General features: G+C 42.6%; 1 protein-coding gene across 3 annotated transcripts in view; it reads right to left on the minus strand.

The window, feature by feature from the left end:
- Positions 1-16,616, minus strand: part of mgll (monoglyceride lipase) — a 41,076-nt gene extending 24,460 nt beyond the window's left edge. Inside the window, exons 1-3 of one of the 3 annotated variants that reach the window (XM_030118529.1) lie at positions 16,467-16,616; positions 14,417-14,552; positions 430-536 (exon numbers count right to left, since the gene is read on the minus strand). In XM_030118529.1, coding sequence (XP_029974389.1) covers positions 430-536; positions 14,417-14,544 — 235 coding nt within the window. In that variant the 5' untranslated portion in view covers positions 14,545-14,552; positions 16,467-16,616. Of the gene's footprint in view, positions 1-429; positions 537-14,416; positions 14,685-15,813; positions 15,845-16,466 lie in introns of those variants that run through there. The other 2 variants (XM_030118528.1, XM_030118527.1) reach the window with 2 other exon arrangements.
- Positions 16,617-17,740: the final 1,124 nt, after the last annotated feature.

The following is a 17,740-nucleotide window of genomic DNA, read 5'->3' on the forward strand; positions in this document are numbered from 1 at the left end:
GCTATTTGTTGTTGAGCTGCTTCATTTGAAATGTAAACAAATAATAAGAATGTCTGTCAGGGTAATCATTAGCTCACTCTGGCACTGTCAGTGTTTTAATAATTTAATAGATCTGGGTAGCGGTGGCATTTATGTAAACAGAAACTGGAAAGTGTATTTACGAAGTTCTATTTTTGCAAATTGGTATAGCACTAATTGTCTGTTTTGGATAATAAAGTTGACCTTGATGCTGGACTCATGGACGTCATGATAAATGAAACGGTAGGTGTTAACACCACACCATTCTTGATGGAAATCAGTCAGGAAGTCATGTTTAAACATCCTAAGTCGAGCCGTGCCTCTGCCCCTGCAGGAGGATTGAGTGATGGGACGCAAATTAAAGAAGGAGGATTTGTCTCTGCGTCCGACTGCCCACTGCTCATCACTCACCGTGGTCATGTGCAAACACCAGCAGGGACAGCTCCTTCAGTCTCTGAGCGATCTCATCGTACGGCCCACAGTGTTCCCCTGCTCCATGGACGATCAGCACCAGGGCCCTGAGGAAGGCAGAAAGCAAAGATCTGAGGAACACAAGTCTTCACATGGCCTCACTTTGGCCTTTTTGTTAATTCTCATGAAAATAAACAACTGCTTTCTGTCAACATTTGAGGATGGGCGGGTCGTGCTTCCTTCCTCTACACAAATGTTTACCAGTGGCCAAAAACGTAAACACTCTGATGCAACAATGACATGAAAATACCTCTCTGGCAGATCTGTCAGTGACTTTTCCTTCGTGGGTGATTTGGTAAAATACATAAACGCATCTGCGCGACGCGGATTTGAATGTGTGCCTGTTTGAGCGACAGAGAGTGAGAGGCAGGCTGATCAGAGGGGGGGAAAAAAGAAGATGAGGAACGGCAGAGAAAAGACAGGCTGGGAGCGAGGCAGACTGTGTTTTCTGAGATAACAGCTATCATCCATCCGTCTGCTTGCCTCTACCCACCCCTGCATGCCCAACTCAAAGCTGACACAGAGGAACTCAGGAATATTCAACAAGCTTCACAAAAATGACTAAAAATAAGCTCAACGTTCCTGGAATATTCATTGCGTCGTCTGAAACGACTGGTTGGATTTTGGAGAATATCCCAAAATGGGGGCTGTATGTAAATCTCTTTTAAAACAGCAGGATCAGCGAATCCATCCAAGTGCTTTAAGAAGTGATTTATGGCGTATTCACTCGAGGTGCCTGCGTTGGAGTAAACACTGACGGAACATCCTGAAGTCCTCCTGCTGGCTGGAGGCAAAATGGGGAAATTATGCTGCACTTGGGATTTCATTGATCACCTAATGGTGCAACTGGAAGTGTTCAGAGGTGTGAGCACGCTTTTTCGCTTGGCTTTGCTGTGGATTCAGCAGGATTTTGATTACTTCTTTTTTTTTCACTTAGCTGAAAAAACTACAACTTATATGAGGTTGTGGAAATGTACATTATCAAAGATGATGTACTTTCTGTCTCATGTGGAAAAAAAGCCCTCAAAGCAAATCAGCCAAAACATTATGACCACTGACAGTTCAAGAGAAGTTTACCACCTGTTCAAAATGAATGTGTGGCAGTGTTATGTACGGCAAACGCTCACTCATTCATGTATATGGAGAATGAATGCCTGTTACTGCAGCTCAGATTGCTGTAGAAGGGAATTCTGAATCTGAAGGAAAATTATTCAGAAATCACAGTGCATCAAAGTTTGGTCCATGTGGGGAAGCAAAAGTGTAGATGGTTATAAAATGTTACGGCTGCTCAGTGTAATGAGGATTAACAGTACTATTACTACCAAGAAATGAAGAAATTTCTAAATTTGCCATGTGTACACACATAAGTGAGTGGCAATGGTTGGAGTTAATCCTGCACACACAGAAAAGCCTGACTCCAACATAACCTTTTTACTGTGAGGCGAGAATTAAAATGCTCTTCAACACATCTTAAAGTCTCAATCAGTAAAACCCATACATTTGAAAATAATGTCCAAATGAGAAGTAAAGGAGGAAACTTCTCAATCACTCTTTATTCATGTTATACTATTCATGTACTGTTTACATAAATAATATTTTTTATGGATAGATGGATCAATCTATAAGCTAAGGTGCCATTTATATAAAAGCCCCTTACAGAATTTTTGCACTTTATAGCCAGAGATGCATTGTTCAAAATCAAATTTCCATTTATTAATTCAACAGTTTCCCACCGCAGACTGAAAAAGTAAAAGCTAACAGGATAATCCTTGATTAATTTCACCTGTTAAATCTCTCCCGCAAAAACGGTACGAGGTAAAATCTGTGAAAAAGATATTTTTCATCAGTCTTAATTAACAGTCTTGCTGCTGTCAGCTCTAAACCATCAGTGCATATTAAGAAGCAGAGCAGCTCTGAAATGTTTGGGTGTTTTTTCTTTTCCTCTCCGAGCGGCAGCAGCAGCGCTAAGAAGCCTGTGAGAGCTTCAATCAGCGCCAGCAGACAATTAACCCAAATGCATTCAGCAACAAAGGGGGAAGAAAGAGGGGGAACTAAATGAAAGGGGGAGGGAAGGGGAGGCAAGGAAGAGTAGCTGTTCATCAGGCTTCATTAGCAGGGCTCTTTCTCTGGTTTTAGGGAGCCCTCGCTTCGGGCTGAGACTTCCTCTGAGCTCAAAACCGGCGTGCATGTGCGTGAATGGGCATCTTTGTGAAGGCATAATGTTCTGTGACACATATGCCCAGGGGCACGAGGGGGATTAATGGAGTTAATCTGGGTTCACTGTAAAGATGGACATACAGTGAGCAACATGCTGCACGTTTTGCGGCCTTCTTCTTCTGAGGTCCTTCTGATTTATCATTCTTTATTAAAATACATCTCTGGTCTGCTGGGTGATCCCTTTCTTCCATTCAGTGAATCTGATCTTGTCAAACAGAGGAAGATGGGAAAAGGAAATAAAGGCAGTATGGCTGCTGACAGCTGAAGAGATGCGAAAAGCTGCATATTATAAAAGTTTGAAGGCTTTAATTACCCACAATCCTAACAGATGTCTGCATTCATCCAGCTACAGGCATCTGCAGACAAGTGACAGTATTCAGGCATCGTCAGTATGCTGGCTGAGCCGTGCAGAATCCGGCCCACTCTTTCCACTTTGCAGAGCGAGGTCTGGTGAGGCTCAAGAGGCTTTTGCTTTGAACAACTGTTACTGCAAAAGGCTGTGCCACCATGACATTTCACTCTCTGACATGCTGCGTAGACCCCTTTCCTCTACCTGAGGAGACAAGTGCACCGCCTGTTGAGCTGCTGTGAGCCTGTAGTACGAGACAGGACTACCTGATATGGTGCATTACCCTCTTGATACATTTGAAGCTACGCAGACGTCACAGCCACTGTTGGATACAGGCTTATTTTAACGTTGCTTTCAGTCGGGAACTTTAAGTTTCTAGGTTTGATCCGGGTGAGTGTTGAGTTTCTCCTTCAGTAAACAGGAGTTTGGTGAAACAGTAACAGATCTGTTCTTGCCTGGAAATGACAGCGTGTACCCGCTGGTCTTCATGTTCAGTTCCTAATGTGTTACATGAAAAAAGGGGCTTGTGCTACATTACATCTCCTGCGTGATTAGACATGTAGCACGTGTGAAAGCGAAATCCTTCAGTTACAAGAAAAGAAACTTTCCCCCTCCTCATTACTTCTGACTCCTCTCATGGGAACCGCAGACCAACTCGTCTCTCACAGTATTTCAGTTGCTGGAACAACATGGCTTAAAACCAGCCTTATTAAAACTCTCTCTCTCTCTCTCTCTCTCTCTCTCTCTCTCTCTCTCTCTCTCTCTCTCTCTCTCTCTCTCTCTCTCTCTCTCTCTCTCAAGAGAGAGAGACAGAAATGCCTCCCACTGGCTCAACTCAGAGCTACTCCAACTACTCCAAACAACCACAGACCCCAAACAAAGCCAAGACTATAATCCACTTAATACAATGCTGACAGACCAGTGGCGAGATTACTGAGTGCATAAACTGTGGAGCTTCCACTCAATGCTCAAACTGAAAAACGGAAAAGTCCTGAAATGAAATTCACTTATTTATTCCATTAGTCTTCGCCAAATTGTGTGCCCGATCTGCGATCAGCTGGTCAGGAATTGTATTAAGTTTTATGTATTGTGGAAAAATACTGATAATTTTTTTCAAGATAATTCTGAGGTGTTAAATTATCTTCTGCTGTCGTCCTCTTGTATAAATAGACTGAAGAGGTAAGTTCTAACGAGAGACGGTGATGTGTTTGTGACCGAACAGGAGACAGAGTGACCGAACACTGGTATTTTCATGTGATTAATCCACCGGTTGGTGCTTCAGAGGGCGCACGTGTGTGCCTGTGTACAGAAATCTGTCAGCACAGTAACAGTTTGAAGGTATTTTACGATGAATAATTACCATTGGCTTAAGCTAGAGTACTGTATACGTAGAAGAGTTTTATTTAATTTACTACATTTTACACTTAAAAAACTGATGAAATGTGAAACACAACTTACCAGAAAAGAAGAACACGGCAAACTACAGATCAAAAGACGAACATATGGTTAAAGAAAAGCCTCCGAGTGAAGCTTTATAAAGGCAGCATGTATGGCAGGGCTCTTCTACTGGCTCATGATTATACAAGTGAAGAGGCCGGTGAGTGTTTGTACAGTACGTGAGTGATTGACCATGAGAGTGCTTCAAAGAGCAGAGCTGTGTGAGACTGATATATGTTTTAAAGACACGACACACACGAGATGTGGATACACAGAACAGCTGCTGCATGGAAGTGTAGTGGTTCATGTTGTCAACTGTGATGAAGATGATGCCAAAGTTGGATGAAGCAGTACAGAAGGTAAATAAACGGATACTACACAGTTTGCTCAAAGTTGCATTTTACCTTAAAATTAATCTTGCGCTAATGAAACACTTGAAACATGGTACAAAATGATCAGACCATTTCAGTCTCCTTATATTCTTTTTTTAGTTCAACTTTATGCAGGACTGAACACTGTTTTTCAGTCTTTAGCAGTCTGTGGACATTTTCCATAACTTCCTGCTTGAACATATTTAATTCAAATCAACCCAAACCTTGTTGATGTCTCTTAAGTTTCTTGATTTGTGTGTTGAGCCTCTACTTAAAAACATTGCAGCAGGAACAAATACTGTAAATAAAAATAGAAATTTAAAGGAGGTCATTGTGACTGTGGTGACCGCAGTCACAGTGGTGAACGCTGAGCTGAGGTGTCACACAGTCACTCCAACAAAAAGAAGTCTGATCTCATAATCCAGAAAAGATCCCTGTAGCTTTGCATGGATTTCACATTGTGCAGCCCACTGTACATGCTCATTAATCCTCAGCCATGCATGAATGCTTACGCTCAGCTAAACTTTATGGCCCGAGAGCCAAAACTGGCCACCCAGCGAGCCCCATCCAAAGTGATTACAACAGTGTAAAAATGTACAAAGTAGGCATCAGTTTGCTTTATTCGATGTGATTTTAGCTGTAGTGGAGGCCATGACACCACACAGAGACCCAAAGTGAAAGATCAGTGCTGCTTTAATGTTGGTAAAGTAACATCAGCAGCAGGTCCACACTGTGAAGGTGGATTTATGAAAACGCGCACGTACAAAGCAAAAGGAAAACCATCACGAAAAGCAACAGGCTCGTGGTGACGTATATTGATGTTTTCACGATGTACTTTTTGCATAAAAGGAAATATTTTGAGTTTGCGTCATTTACTGTAGCAGTATGTTTCTCCTGAGCTGAAATGAGTTCGACATGTTCGCCCATAGGTTTCACAATAGAAGGAAACCATGTGTGGAATAAAAACATAAATCCTTTTTTGAGCTCTGGCAAAGTTTAATTCTATTTTCCAGTTGCCTCAGACCCCAGGAATCAGAACTGTTCTCAGTGTTGCAGAGTGAAAGTCATAAAGGACCCTTCCATTATAGCTCTGCATGCTGGGGTGAACCTGGAGTTCAGGACTGAGCAGTCTGACATGTTTTATGTAGAGTTCACAGCATTTAGACGTGTTCTAACCGTTTCGATGACTTCAACACACAGTTCAGCCACAGTGTTTCCTACTGCTTCATATTTCCAGTTTTCTTGTGAAAGAAGTACATTGAATCAAAAATATTTATACAAATGCATACTGGGAGCATTATTTAGTGGAGAGCTCAAATTCCTCACTCCTTGGTGCAGAATACAGTATTTATAGGAATCACAAGCTTGAGGCATCCGGAGTGCACCATCAATAAATCTCCTTAAAAGAGGAGAACTGATAATACGGACTGACATAACTGGTCAATAATGCAATAATCAAAGTAATGACGATAGTATTTGGTAAGAAAAGGCTTGTTTATTCTATTGAAATGCCTCCAGAGTCTGTAATACTGCCTCAAACATTTGTGCTCCGAGGCTTTTTTTCCACTTCTATCTCAGGAATAATACTTTTTTTCTGTATCAGCAGAGTTTTGCACTTAAGGTGTAACTTACACTAAATAGTTTAGTTCAGTTCGGTTTTCATTTGTGCTGCTGTCGGGCATGTGGTGTTGCACAGAAGTATAAAATAAAGAGAGTACATAACATAAACATATATGGAATCCAACATTTAAAAATCCAAGAGGGTGGATTAATACAATCTGCTGAACAGCGATGGAAACAAATTCCAGTGAAATGCTCCCAATCGAAGGATTTCTTCAGGTCCTTCTCAGTTTGTTCTGCAGCCTCCTCTGAGTCTGCAGCTCCTGCTTTCTGTTAGTCTGCTCGCCAGTCTTTCACTCATCAATCTCTTATTTTCCTTCTGTACTCATGAATTGTCGTTTACCTGCATCCTCACATCCTGGTAGCTTTCCCTCTCATCTGGATGCCTCGTCAATACGACACAGCTGCAGTAATGGTGTGTGATGTATTTAATCCTGTGTTTATGAGCAAATAGGAAGTGTAAAAAGTCCCATGTTTTTTTAATGAATCTCAAAAATGTAAAACCAATAGAAAGTAACAGGAAGCACAAATGTTTTCATTCAACTTTCATGCATTTATGTGAGAAACTGTATTTTTTAAAGGGTAAACAAATTATTTCACCATTCCAGTGAGTTCTCATGTTTGTCTTAACCCTCACGTGTGTTTGCTGATTTTTGTTCAAACCTTCTCGGACTTGTTGCTACAATAGATTTCCTTGTGTTCTCCTGCCTGTTCGCCTCAAATCCAAAGCTTGTGTTGTGTTTGAGTCCGACTACATCCACACATGACTGGCAGTAATAACGTTTCATCCTCTTTACTTTTACAGTATTGAGACTTTCTAATCCTCACATTACTCTGGATTGCTCATGTGTTCTTGTTTTACTCAGAAACACATCTCACACATTATATCTATGCGGCATTAAAGAACAGACTTCCTCCGATGCCGTTTTCAGCTCCTGCTGAAATCTAAACGCTTCTTATGTAACGGCGTTTTCTTTGATGTAATCTTAACTTGCTGGAGCAATCGTTGCAGCATCCTCATTTCCCCGTGGGCATCACAGAATTACCTAACGCACCACTAAACTAAGTCACTATAGCTTCAGAAACACATCATCTGCCCGGACGGCTATTAATGTTGTGGAGAGCCCGATCATTTTGGATATAAAGGCTGCTGCTGGCAGAAATTATTACAGTAGATGACTTCAAAATCATTAGCATCTCTCTCTTTTCCATGTTAATGAGGAAAACGGTCACAGCCAGAAGAGGGTTTTATATAAATAGGAACGGCTTGCAAATGTTAAACTCTGAAATGCTCCACTATATTGTGCCTGTGACTAAGATTGTTAAAGTATCCTCAGCTGACACAGTGGAAATGAGTGGCAGAGATATTAAATAAAGTGACACCAGAGAGACAAATGTGAAGGTAAACTCATCCAGACACCAGTGGAAACAAATGAAAGAGCGTGATGATGATATTAACCCAAACTGTGCACTTGTTTGTGCTGCATACAAAAAGTCCCACCATAAAAAAACATAGGTGTGTGTGTGTGTGTGTATAGCTTCAAGGATATCCGTGAGCACTACAGACGACTTGTCTGTTCTCTGGTGGACATTTATCGGAAGATCTGTCTATTACTGCAGTCTCCTCTACCTGTTAACAAACATCTAAAAAAATTGTTCCTCAACCCCTCGCCTGATTTTATCCTCTTTTTCAATATTAAAATTCAAAACTAAGAAACTATAGAAATGTAAGCATATTTCTGGATTTTTTTTCTTACTTTTAAGTCTTTCAAACTTTTAGTTTTAAAATGTCAGTCCCACAAAGCTTAGAGCTCGTGAATGACGTGGAGAGTTTATCCATCTTCTGGTGCTTTTTTTTTTAAATAAAATGTATTGCTTGAGCGTGCAGTTTATTGCATTATATGCCGAATCTTAGTAAATCAGGCCTTCAGTGAATGTGGTCCAGGTTACTGCCCTTTTCTGATATACAAGGACGTCAGACCTACAACCAGTCAATATTTGTCCTGAACTTCCATTTTTTTTCCCCAAAAGACCTTCTATAGAGCAAACATGCAACTGAAGTGCTTTTAACCCCTCACCTGCATTCATCTGCCACAGCTGCACTGGCTCGCTCCCCGACAGTGTATCACTCAAATCACAAAGCATTCAGGTTAAAAAGAAGCCACCAGGCCAGAGGGACAAACCTTACGGGCTAAAAAGTTACTGACTCTGTAATTCATCTGTAATCACTTTTCAAAGGAAGCAGGCTGGTTTAAGATTGGAGCTCAAGAAAAATCACCCATCCATCCATCCATCCAGGCTGGGATTTACAGAACATAAACAGGACCTTAAAACACAATTAAAGTTTCCTTTTTTCACTTAAACGTTCTGAATGTTCTGAAAATAAGCAGAATTATAGAAACACGTTCAACACACACACTGAATGGTAACCAGTGTTCAGACTGTAAAATGGTAAAACAATGATGAATTGTGCTGAGCATCAAAGTCACTTTGCCGAAAGCCTCATCTTACAATCACAGCTCCATTCAGTCCCATAGTGCAGAAAAGCATGATCAATCATTGCAGTTCCTTTTTAGATAAGCATTCTGTGTTGAACATGTTCCGCTCATTATTGCTGTGTCCAGTCTTTACTGTGCTTTATCAAGGAAGCTTGAAAATGTCCAACAATGCATTACATTTTTAAACTCCACATCCCCTGAAATACAGATTTATGTGTCTGGTGCTTGCAGACTTATTCAGTACTGTGTGAACCTGCTCTAAAAGAGCTTAAATGCAAAACATGTTCATTTAAAAGCAAAACTCCTTCACTGTTGCTTTGAAAACGAGCTCATTCTGTCCTCATTTGCCTGAGAGCTGCAGGTGTTTTCACAACCTTCTGGGTTTGAATTCTGTTTTAATCCACGTGTTGCTCCCAGCTCCAGTAAACCAGCCGCCCTGCTGCTGGATACAAAGGTCACACTTTGCATGCATCCCTCCCATTGCCACACAATGTGGGGGTTTTGCTTTAATTTCCGCCGTCTTGCTGAACACACACTTTATACCCATATAACGCTGTGCCCACAGCCAGGGTAGTCAATAATTGTAGGTTTGGTGCCATGGTTACCACACACCAAATCCCAACTTCAGCAGTGTTGAGAGAAGTGGTGTGAAGGTGGCAATAATGTTCTAAGAGAATCAAAAACATGGAATTAGATTTGACTTCAAGAGGAAATTCTGGCTTAACTGTCACAGGATACGATCAGCCTTCACTTAATTATCACTCCATTACTATTACAACGACTTTTACTTTTGATCGAGCTGCATCACAGAAGCGTTTGTAAAGTCTTCACAGCCTGAGTCGCTGCTGAATAAACTGTCAAACGGCTCATCTCTTGCGTGTCGTCTCCTTTGATCGTCTAAGATTTTCTCTGCACCCGCTACTTCTGTCACTGATAGGGAAACATCGGGGGGAAAGAGCTGCTTGCCTCCACTGTTTTTAGAAACAATCTGCACTAAAAAAATGAAGCATTTTGAGGTAGTTTAGCCAAAACCTCCAAATTACCCCATTTGGCAGTCTTGATATCTACAAGACTTATGCTTACAGGCTAAGAGTTTCTCTGTAAGAGTTGCATTGCCTCAGATTTCATAAATGTGGCCCGGACATGCTGTGTGTCACTTCGTGTTAAACTACTACTCTGACTGTTGCTGTGAGTGGGTAGCTGTGAGTCTGTGGATCTGTCACGCAGGCCTGAGAAATATACGGGAGTTCACCGTCAAACATCCCAGTTTGTGTAAAACCGGTCGAGGTGAATCGAGGAGAGCTCAGCAGCGGACGACACCACAGACAACAGGTCTTTTGTCTCTTAAACCTTCTGACTGTAACACTGAACTTTTATAGGATCATTTAAAGCTTATCTTTCCCTGAACACCTGGCGATAAAGTAGTGATGATCTAAAAAAAAAAAAAAAAGCAAAACAGACCCATTCACTGTTTTATGGCTGCTGCGTGTCCTGATACGGAGCACCTGACGTAACCCCGCCCAGCCAGCAATATGGCTGTTTGCTGAGCGGATTCTGTTTTTTTTCAGCTTTTAAAATATGCAATTAATGGGCCTCATCCAGCTTCCAGGAGCTCATTGCTCTGTTAAAACAATGTCACGAGTGTGTGAGTAATTTAAGCATTTAGGTGTAAAAGCAGCTCCGGAGGCTGGCCCGCTGAATGCAGAGAAATGAAGCTTGAACAAACTGCACACAACAAATAAGCAACAGTGTATACCTTTTATGAAGCGATTTATGCACAAAGTGTTTGATCATACAAATCCTGACGTACATTACGTGGACATCTGCACGTATTTCTCCCTCGCTGTCCTTCTCTGTACCATGCCTGCATGTTTTTTTAGTATGCTCACTGGCCAGCCTCCAGTGATAAAGACCTTATATAAGCCACCCAAACCTTCAGCTCTAAACCAGCTACAACACGAAAGGCTCGGAGGCTATTTTAATCATGCTGTGATTCAGTTCCTCGCTTACATTAAATGTGGTCAGTAAGAGGAAAAACGCAGCTAAAACTGCCAAAACATGAATTATTGGGGATGTGATGCTGCATGAGGGATTCCCAAGACAAAATAAATGTGACTGGTTGAGTCATGACAGTTGCGTCACTGGTCAGCTGAGTCCCACCCTCCTGTTCGGCACACCAATGACATGACTTCAACCAGTCATAGTGGAATTTGGCAGAGCAATAGTGAAATGTGTGATCAATCACCGCAGAATTTGACAGACTAGTGATGTAGGTTTTTCTCAGTAAGAGCAGAATTTGGCACAACAATGGAGAAACCTTAATCAGTTATAGCAGAATCAGGCACACCAAAGGTGGGTGAACTATAGGTCAATCAAAGCAGAGATCTGACCGCAGGAGGCCGTACAAATGTTGGTATTGAAAAGGAACCAGACTTCCTTTAAACACTTCTACCATTTCCCATTTTCTTCTAATTTCAACACTGCTCCAACGGCTTCTCGTGGAACTGCTCCATCTGGCCATACCTCTGAGCTTTCTGAACACAAAAATGCAGAAATAATGAATGCAGAGGACACAGAAGATTCTGTACACATACTTATATCTTACTTGGGAGCATAAATGAGGCAATTCAGCTATAACTGTGACTCAGAAATAACTGTGACTGTCGATCACAGTCAGCTGAATGTGGTATCTGCAAGACTTTTGGTGAAACTTTGAACCTGCTCAACCAGTTTCAGCAGACCAAAGGTGTGACTTTCACCAGTCATCCCAGCTCTTAAACAAACCGGCCACACACCGGAATTTCACCTCATTATTAAAGTATAAAAGCGAGATTGTTAATGCCTGGGATATGACCAAAGTGTTTATTGCTTGTGGCATTGTGGACAAATGTAGGAAGCAGTGTTTGTTAGAACAAAGGCAATTACAGCGGCAAACTCCAAAACAGCCCCTCAAAGTTTTTATACACAGATCTAAACACTCGCAGGCTGAGGTATGAATACAATGAATCAAGAACGGCACCCACACATTCACATGTGCTGTTGCATAACTCCAGCATGAGCTGCGTTTAAGCAGAAGTTACACTGAAAAGGGTGGAGCATGGATGCGTTCGCAGTAAATGAGTAAGTGTGTGTGAGTGTGTGTGTTTATAAAGGAACCTGTTTCATTACATTATGATGACTTGTTCCCAAAAGAGTCCAAGTCAATTTAACAGCTGGTTAAAGTTGCACTCAGTCCTCTAATGTGGTCTGAAGTCAGAGAGGATCAACAGTAGATCAGTGATATCTTGACTTCAGATGTTTCGAGGGACTCCAGCGTCTGTCACGTCGCTCTTCCCTCTGTGATCTCATCCTGCATGCAACCATGTGGTTTCTCGGCATCTGTGTTGTGTTTCCTGCATTGCCACAGCCACATGTGTGGAAGAGCAGGGGAGACTTGAAAAGCCTGAGAGCAAATAGCTGAGGGGCCCCAGACAGCAGACTGTGGAAAACATCACCAATAAACCCGTCAAATCATTTTGGCTTGTTAATAAACTCAACCCATTAATCAGCTGCTTCTTTGATGTCTTAATGACCACATCAGTGCCGTTTACTTCCTCTCACACGCCAGAGTCCTGAACGAGTTCTGGGCTTTCGGGACGGTTTCTGAGTGCAACTAAGCAACGGCTTGGAATCGATAACCAGCATTTCCTCCAGCTTGGAATTCCCGGTTTATCAATGACATGCATGACTGGAGGGTACAGAGACACAGCAGTCAAACCTGTAGGCCAGGTAGAGCGACCTCTTCCTGCAGCGGAGCATTGCTCATGTCTTTTCCCACAGGCCTGTTTGGAGCCTCTGCAAGCTGCTACGCTTGTGTTATACCCCGTCAGAGATTTTCAACAGATTCAATTATTAGCTCTAATGCAATGTAGACGACTCCACACATCTTACACATCGATTTAAGAGAATATGATATACTGAAGAAACATAATCTGCTAAATGATGCATCTGGTTTTTCAACTGTAATAAGATTAGTATAAATGGAGGCGGCACAGTGGAGCAGACACGCCGGCCCGCAGTCAGAATACCTGTGTTCAGTTCTGGACAGTTTTGAGAAGGAGATCACACGACGTCCCAGTGGGTTTGTTCTGAAGCCACAAGTTGGAACGCAAAGCAGACGCCACAAATGAAAATTAAAAACGTAATTAAAGTAACTGATTTGTCTGTCGGACAGACTTACAGCAGCTTTAAGAGTTTAACTGCACTGTGTGTCAGTGTGTTCACTAACTTCTGCTGTTGAAGGAGCATCAGTTGATATAATATGGAGATAAATGTGATTTTTTTTTTTGTTTCAGTATAATGTAACAGAAGATGGAGGAACGTATCCTCCATCCCCTCTATACTCTGGGTGGTGGAGACACTGTATCTCTCTGCGCTCGCCCTGATGGTCTATGATGTTCCCTTCCCTTCACTTGGAACTGTAACTGACAGAGTTGGTTTAGAGGCTGGGTGGACAAGATATGAACAGAAGCTCAAACCTGTTCAGCGTGGAGCACTTAAAGAGGTCACGACCCACTGAGTCACTGGTGCATCTGGCTGTTGCCACAATGAGGAGATTACCATAATTAGACTTTTCATTGTTTCAGATGGGTCAGACAATGAGACTTAGCCTTCCAGACGTCACTTTATCAGTTCTTTGAGTTTCACTGAGCACTGACAGCACAAATAAAAGCACAGATAGTGGTTTCATTTCCTATGCAACACTGTTGTTGGGAAAACTCCCTTCTCAATATTCACAACACAAATCACATATTCATGTCACATCACATTTAAGCTTTCTGCTGTAAATGACTGGAATCATCTGCAACAGACCTGAAAACTTTCTACATTTATTCCATTCTCCTCTTTCACATACACCATGCAACCAGTAATGAAGGCTCACTGTCCTTTCAGTTTTTATCGATTAGTTTAGCTGTAAACACTGTAAATACTGCTTCCTTTCATGACTCTGTGACACTGGATATATGTATTTTTCACGTTCCCTTGCTGCCTCTTGATCGGGTTATTGTAAATGAGAACTGGTCCTCAACTGATCTAAAATAAAGCCAAAACAAAATATATTCCAGTATGATCTGACTGAACAGAGCTTTTCGAAGTGAAACCTTCATCTAAAATAACTAAACACGCACTAACCTATTTTCAGAAATGCCTCTGCACTGACCAAACACACTCTGGATGGTGCACCACGCTGTCACACACTTCTAAACATGAACTCATCTGTCCCCGCAGTGAAGAAGAAGTCGTCACATGACCGCAGCACCTCCAACAACCATGTGAGCGGATTAATGAGACGATTTTAGTAGCGTCTAAAAATAACTTCAGTCGGGATGCGCGCTCCCTGCAGCCATTAAGTGAACCCCCCCCCAAACCCCTGGTTCCGGTTCGTGCGCACTGACCTGGGCGGACCGGCGGGCTCCCAGTAGCGGCAGAACAGGTGCAGTCCGTCGGCGTTGATGATGTGCTGCAGGTCGGTGTAGGGGACTCCCTGCGGGCTCTGCCGCGGAGCAGCGCCCGGCTCGCGCATGGACGGGTCTGCAACAGACACACGGAGCAGCGATGATAACACGTCGCTGCCGTAGAGGAAGCAGCTGAGGCCGGCGACGAGCAGGCAGGTGGCGACGGTCACGGCGTGCATTGTTTATGGTGTGTGTGTGTGTGTGTGTGTGTGTGTGAGAGAGAGAGTGTGTGTATGCTGGTTTCAGAGCATGCACTGCTGAGGGTGATGACAACAGATGAAGGTCTGGATACTGAGGGTTCTGGTCGAGGGCTGCGTAAATACGCACAGGCAAACGCAACACGAGCAGAGGCGCTGTGCGTCCGCAGAGACCGGCGTTACGTCAGGAGACCTTATGTTCCATTTACTACAAGGTCTCTCTCTCTCTCTCCCTCTCTCTCTCTCTCTCTCTCTCTCTCTCTCTCTCTCTGCCCACACGCTCTCCACATGGCCTCTCTCTCTCTCTCTCTCTCTCTCTCTCTCTCTCTCTCTCTCTCTCTCTCTCTCTCCTTCATCCCTTTGAAAACAAATAGGTTTAGTACCAGATTATAACCACTCTACAATGCATGCACACAACTGAACGAGGAAATGAAACAACTAAGCTGAAATAAATACAATATTGTGTGCATTTCCGTGCATATTTTTTTTTTATTAAAAAAACGGGCAGAATTGTGCAGGACAAACAATGATTTATTGCATGCTCTAAAGATCCCTGTTGGCTGCAGTAATTGCCAATGCATGCTTGTTCTGCAAAGCTGCACACCACGTCAATCTCTATATTTTTCTCTTCTGCAACACAGAAGCACCCCCCCCCCCCCCCCCCCCCCCCCCCCCCCGCCTCATCCTTCTCTCCCACATCAAGCTTCTCTTGCATCGGGGTCCAGCTGGACACGCACCGTGGCGCCACTGGCCCGTGCAGCATTACAATGAAGTGGACAGCGTGTGTACCACCTGGCAGGCGCTCTGTTGGGAGCAAAAAATAGCTGTGGTGTGAAGCTATTTCCTGAGGTGACCGAGTGTCGTCTTTCAGGTTTAGTGACCTGCATGAAGGTCCACGTCCACCCTTTTTTTTTTAAAGGGGGGCTGGGGGCGGTGTTGTTGCCATACTGACCATTGATTATCATTTAATTATGAGTAAACTCTACATGCGCCCAAGGAAAAAGCTTCAATCTCTGAAAAATCCATGAAACATTCATATCATGTAGTGTGTTTGCATAGATATATGACAACCAGCAATGCTTCAACGAACCTGGACATCAACATGCACTAGAATGTGTTTGATCTTTTCTCTCTTTTTACCCTCAATAACTGGCATCTGTTTGCGTTGCCAGGTTTGTGCGTGGAAACATGGCTCACGCCAGCTGCGTATGACAGATCATAATAGAGCACATGAAGAAGTCAATGAATAACATTGGTTTAGCACACACGGAAACATTCGTTTTCACTATGGAGCAAAATGTGTGCGCAAAAACACAAAAAACCTCGCGTTTGTTTCACTGCAAGCCAACATTCTAAGCACCATGTGCTGGAAAACACTCATAATAAGTGGATTTTCGAATACTGTGATGCGTTCCTGGGGGGATAAAAAGCAAATGATATCAAGTGTCTGTGGTCTAATTAAGAAGACACAAAGGATACATCTGTGGAAATAATCGATTAATCTGCTTTGGCGGCGTATCAATAGAGCGCATGCAGCAGTGGATTTGCGCGCCGTAACACTAACACAGTAATACAAGGTGTCATAGTGAGGATCCGTACGTGATGAATGGAGCAAAAGAAGATGCTGCATGTGGAAACATCCCTGCAAATGTAGAAATCACACTGGAGCAACACTGTGCGGATGATGGAGACTAATCCGACACTCCAGATTATGTGCGTAATGATCACTTCTTTCTATTAAAGGATAATCTTCTAAGGATATCATGGACATTTGTGAAAAGAAAACGACTGACCTGCACAGGAGCGTCTGTAGAGAAGTTTCAGCTTTAATATCTCCCTCTGTCTCACTCTCTCTCTCCCTCTCTCTATCTGCCAGTAAGTCGCTCTCCTCCTCTCTCTCTCTCTCTCTCTCTCTCTACGATGCTCTCCTCTCGCCACCCGCCAAGAGAAGAATGCAGTCGGCGTCGTTTGGGGAGAAACTAAATAAGTATGCACACACACACGTACACGCACACACACACACACACACACACACACACACCCTCTCTCTCCTTGCAGTTCCCATAGCCCAAATTTGGTCGAGCCTCATTTACTGTTCAGAAAAAAACAGAAGCGAGTCCGCATGAGTTCAAGTCATCCACATTTTCACATCACAGAGCTGCTGATCTCCATTTATTCTCCGTTTCTGCAATAAATTCTTCCTCTACTAGTATTGATTGGGAAGGTTTACGCAGGGTCAGATTTAAAGCACTACAATAGAGGATTGCAGACATTTGTGGTTTCACAGATCCCTTTTTTTCACAAAATCGATCAATGAACTGGAAAACAAAACTGAAAATATGCAGGAACAAATGTGAAGAAACATTTACGGTCATGCTACAAAAATGCATTGACATTTGGTGACCATATGCCAATAAGTTATGGTTCATGATGACAAATACACAACTTTGAACAATAATCTCAATTTTTGGTTGAAAGTCAGACTACTAATGTTTTTCACATATGACCCATAGTCTGTAGCTGTCATGACTGTTGGTCTCAGAGTTTTGCACTGAAGTGTCTTAGGGAGGATAAATACATTGTTCATGCTCACTGTCAGTGAAATGAACACTAAATGAGCTGCTTTATGCATTTATTCTATTATTAATTAAAAAAATACTTGGAACAATATGACTAATAATAGAGGTTAGGGAAGAAAAACTTCTGACCACAGACTGTTGAATTACTGTTCACATTTAAGTGATGATTGTTGAAGGGAGAACTGCAACATCATGCCAGACTGAGTAGTGAATGAGAAGGAAATGGCAGTTCAGTCTGATTATTGGGTTCCAACAGAAAGCCTTCATTTCTACAGCAGCTGAAAGCCTTTTCTTCACTGACCTCTAGTGGTTCTCCACAGCTCGATCGCTGCAGTGCTGCTGAAATCTTCCCACCATGTTGTCATGAGTTCTGCACACATATCCAGCTTTCCTAAATCCTTAAAACCCAGGAGGACCTTGAAAGCTTCAAAGCTTGGCTGTTTTCATCTGCAGAGGTTTTCTTGAGCATTTGACCAAATTAAATGCTG

This window comes from Salarias fasciatus, chromosome 20 (genome assembly GCF_902148845.1).
Source record: "Salarias fasciatus chromosome 20, fSalaFa1.1, whole genome shotgun sequence".
In the NCBI taxonomy this organism is placed as follows: domain Eukaryota; kingdom Metazoa; phylum Chordata; class Actinopteri; order Blenniiformes; family Blenniidae; genus Salarias; species Salarias fasciatus.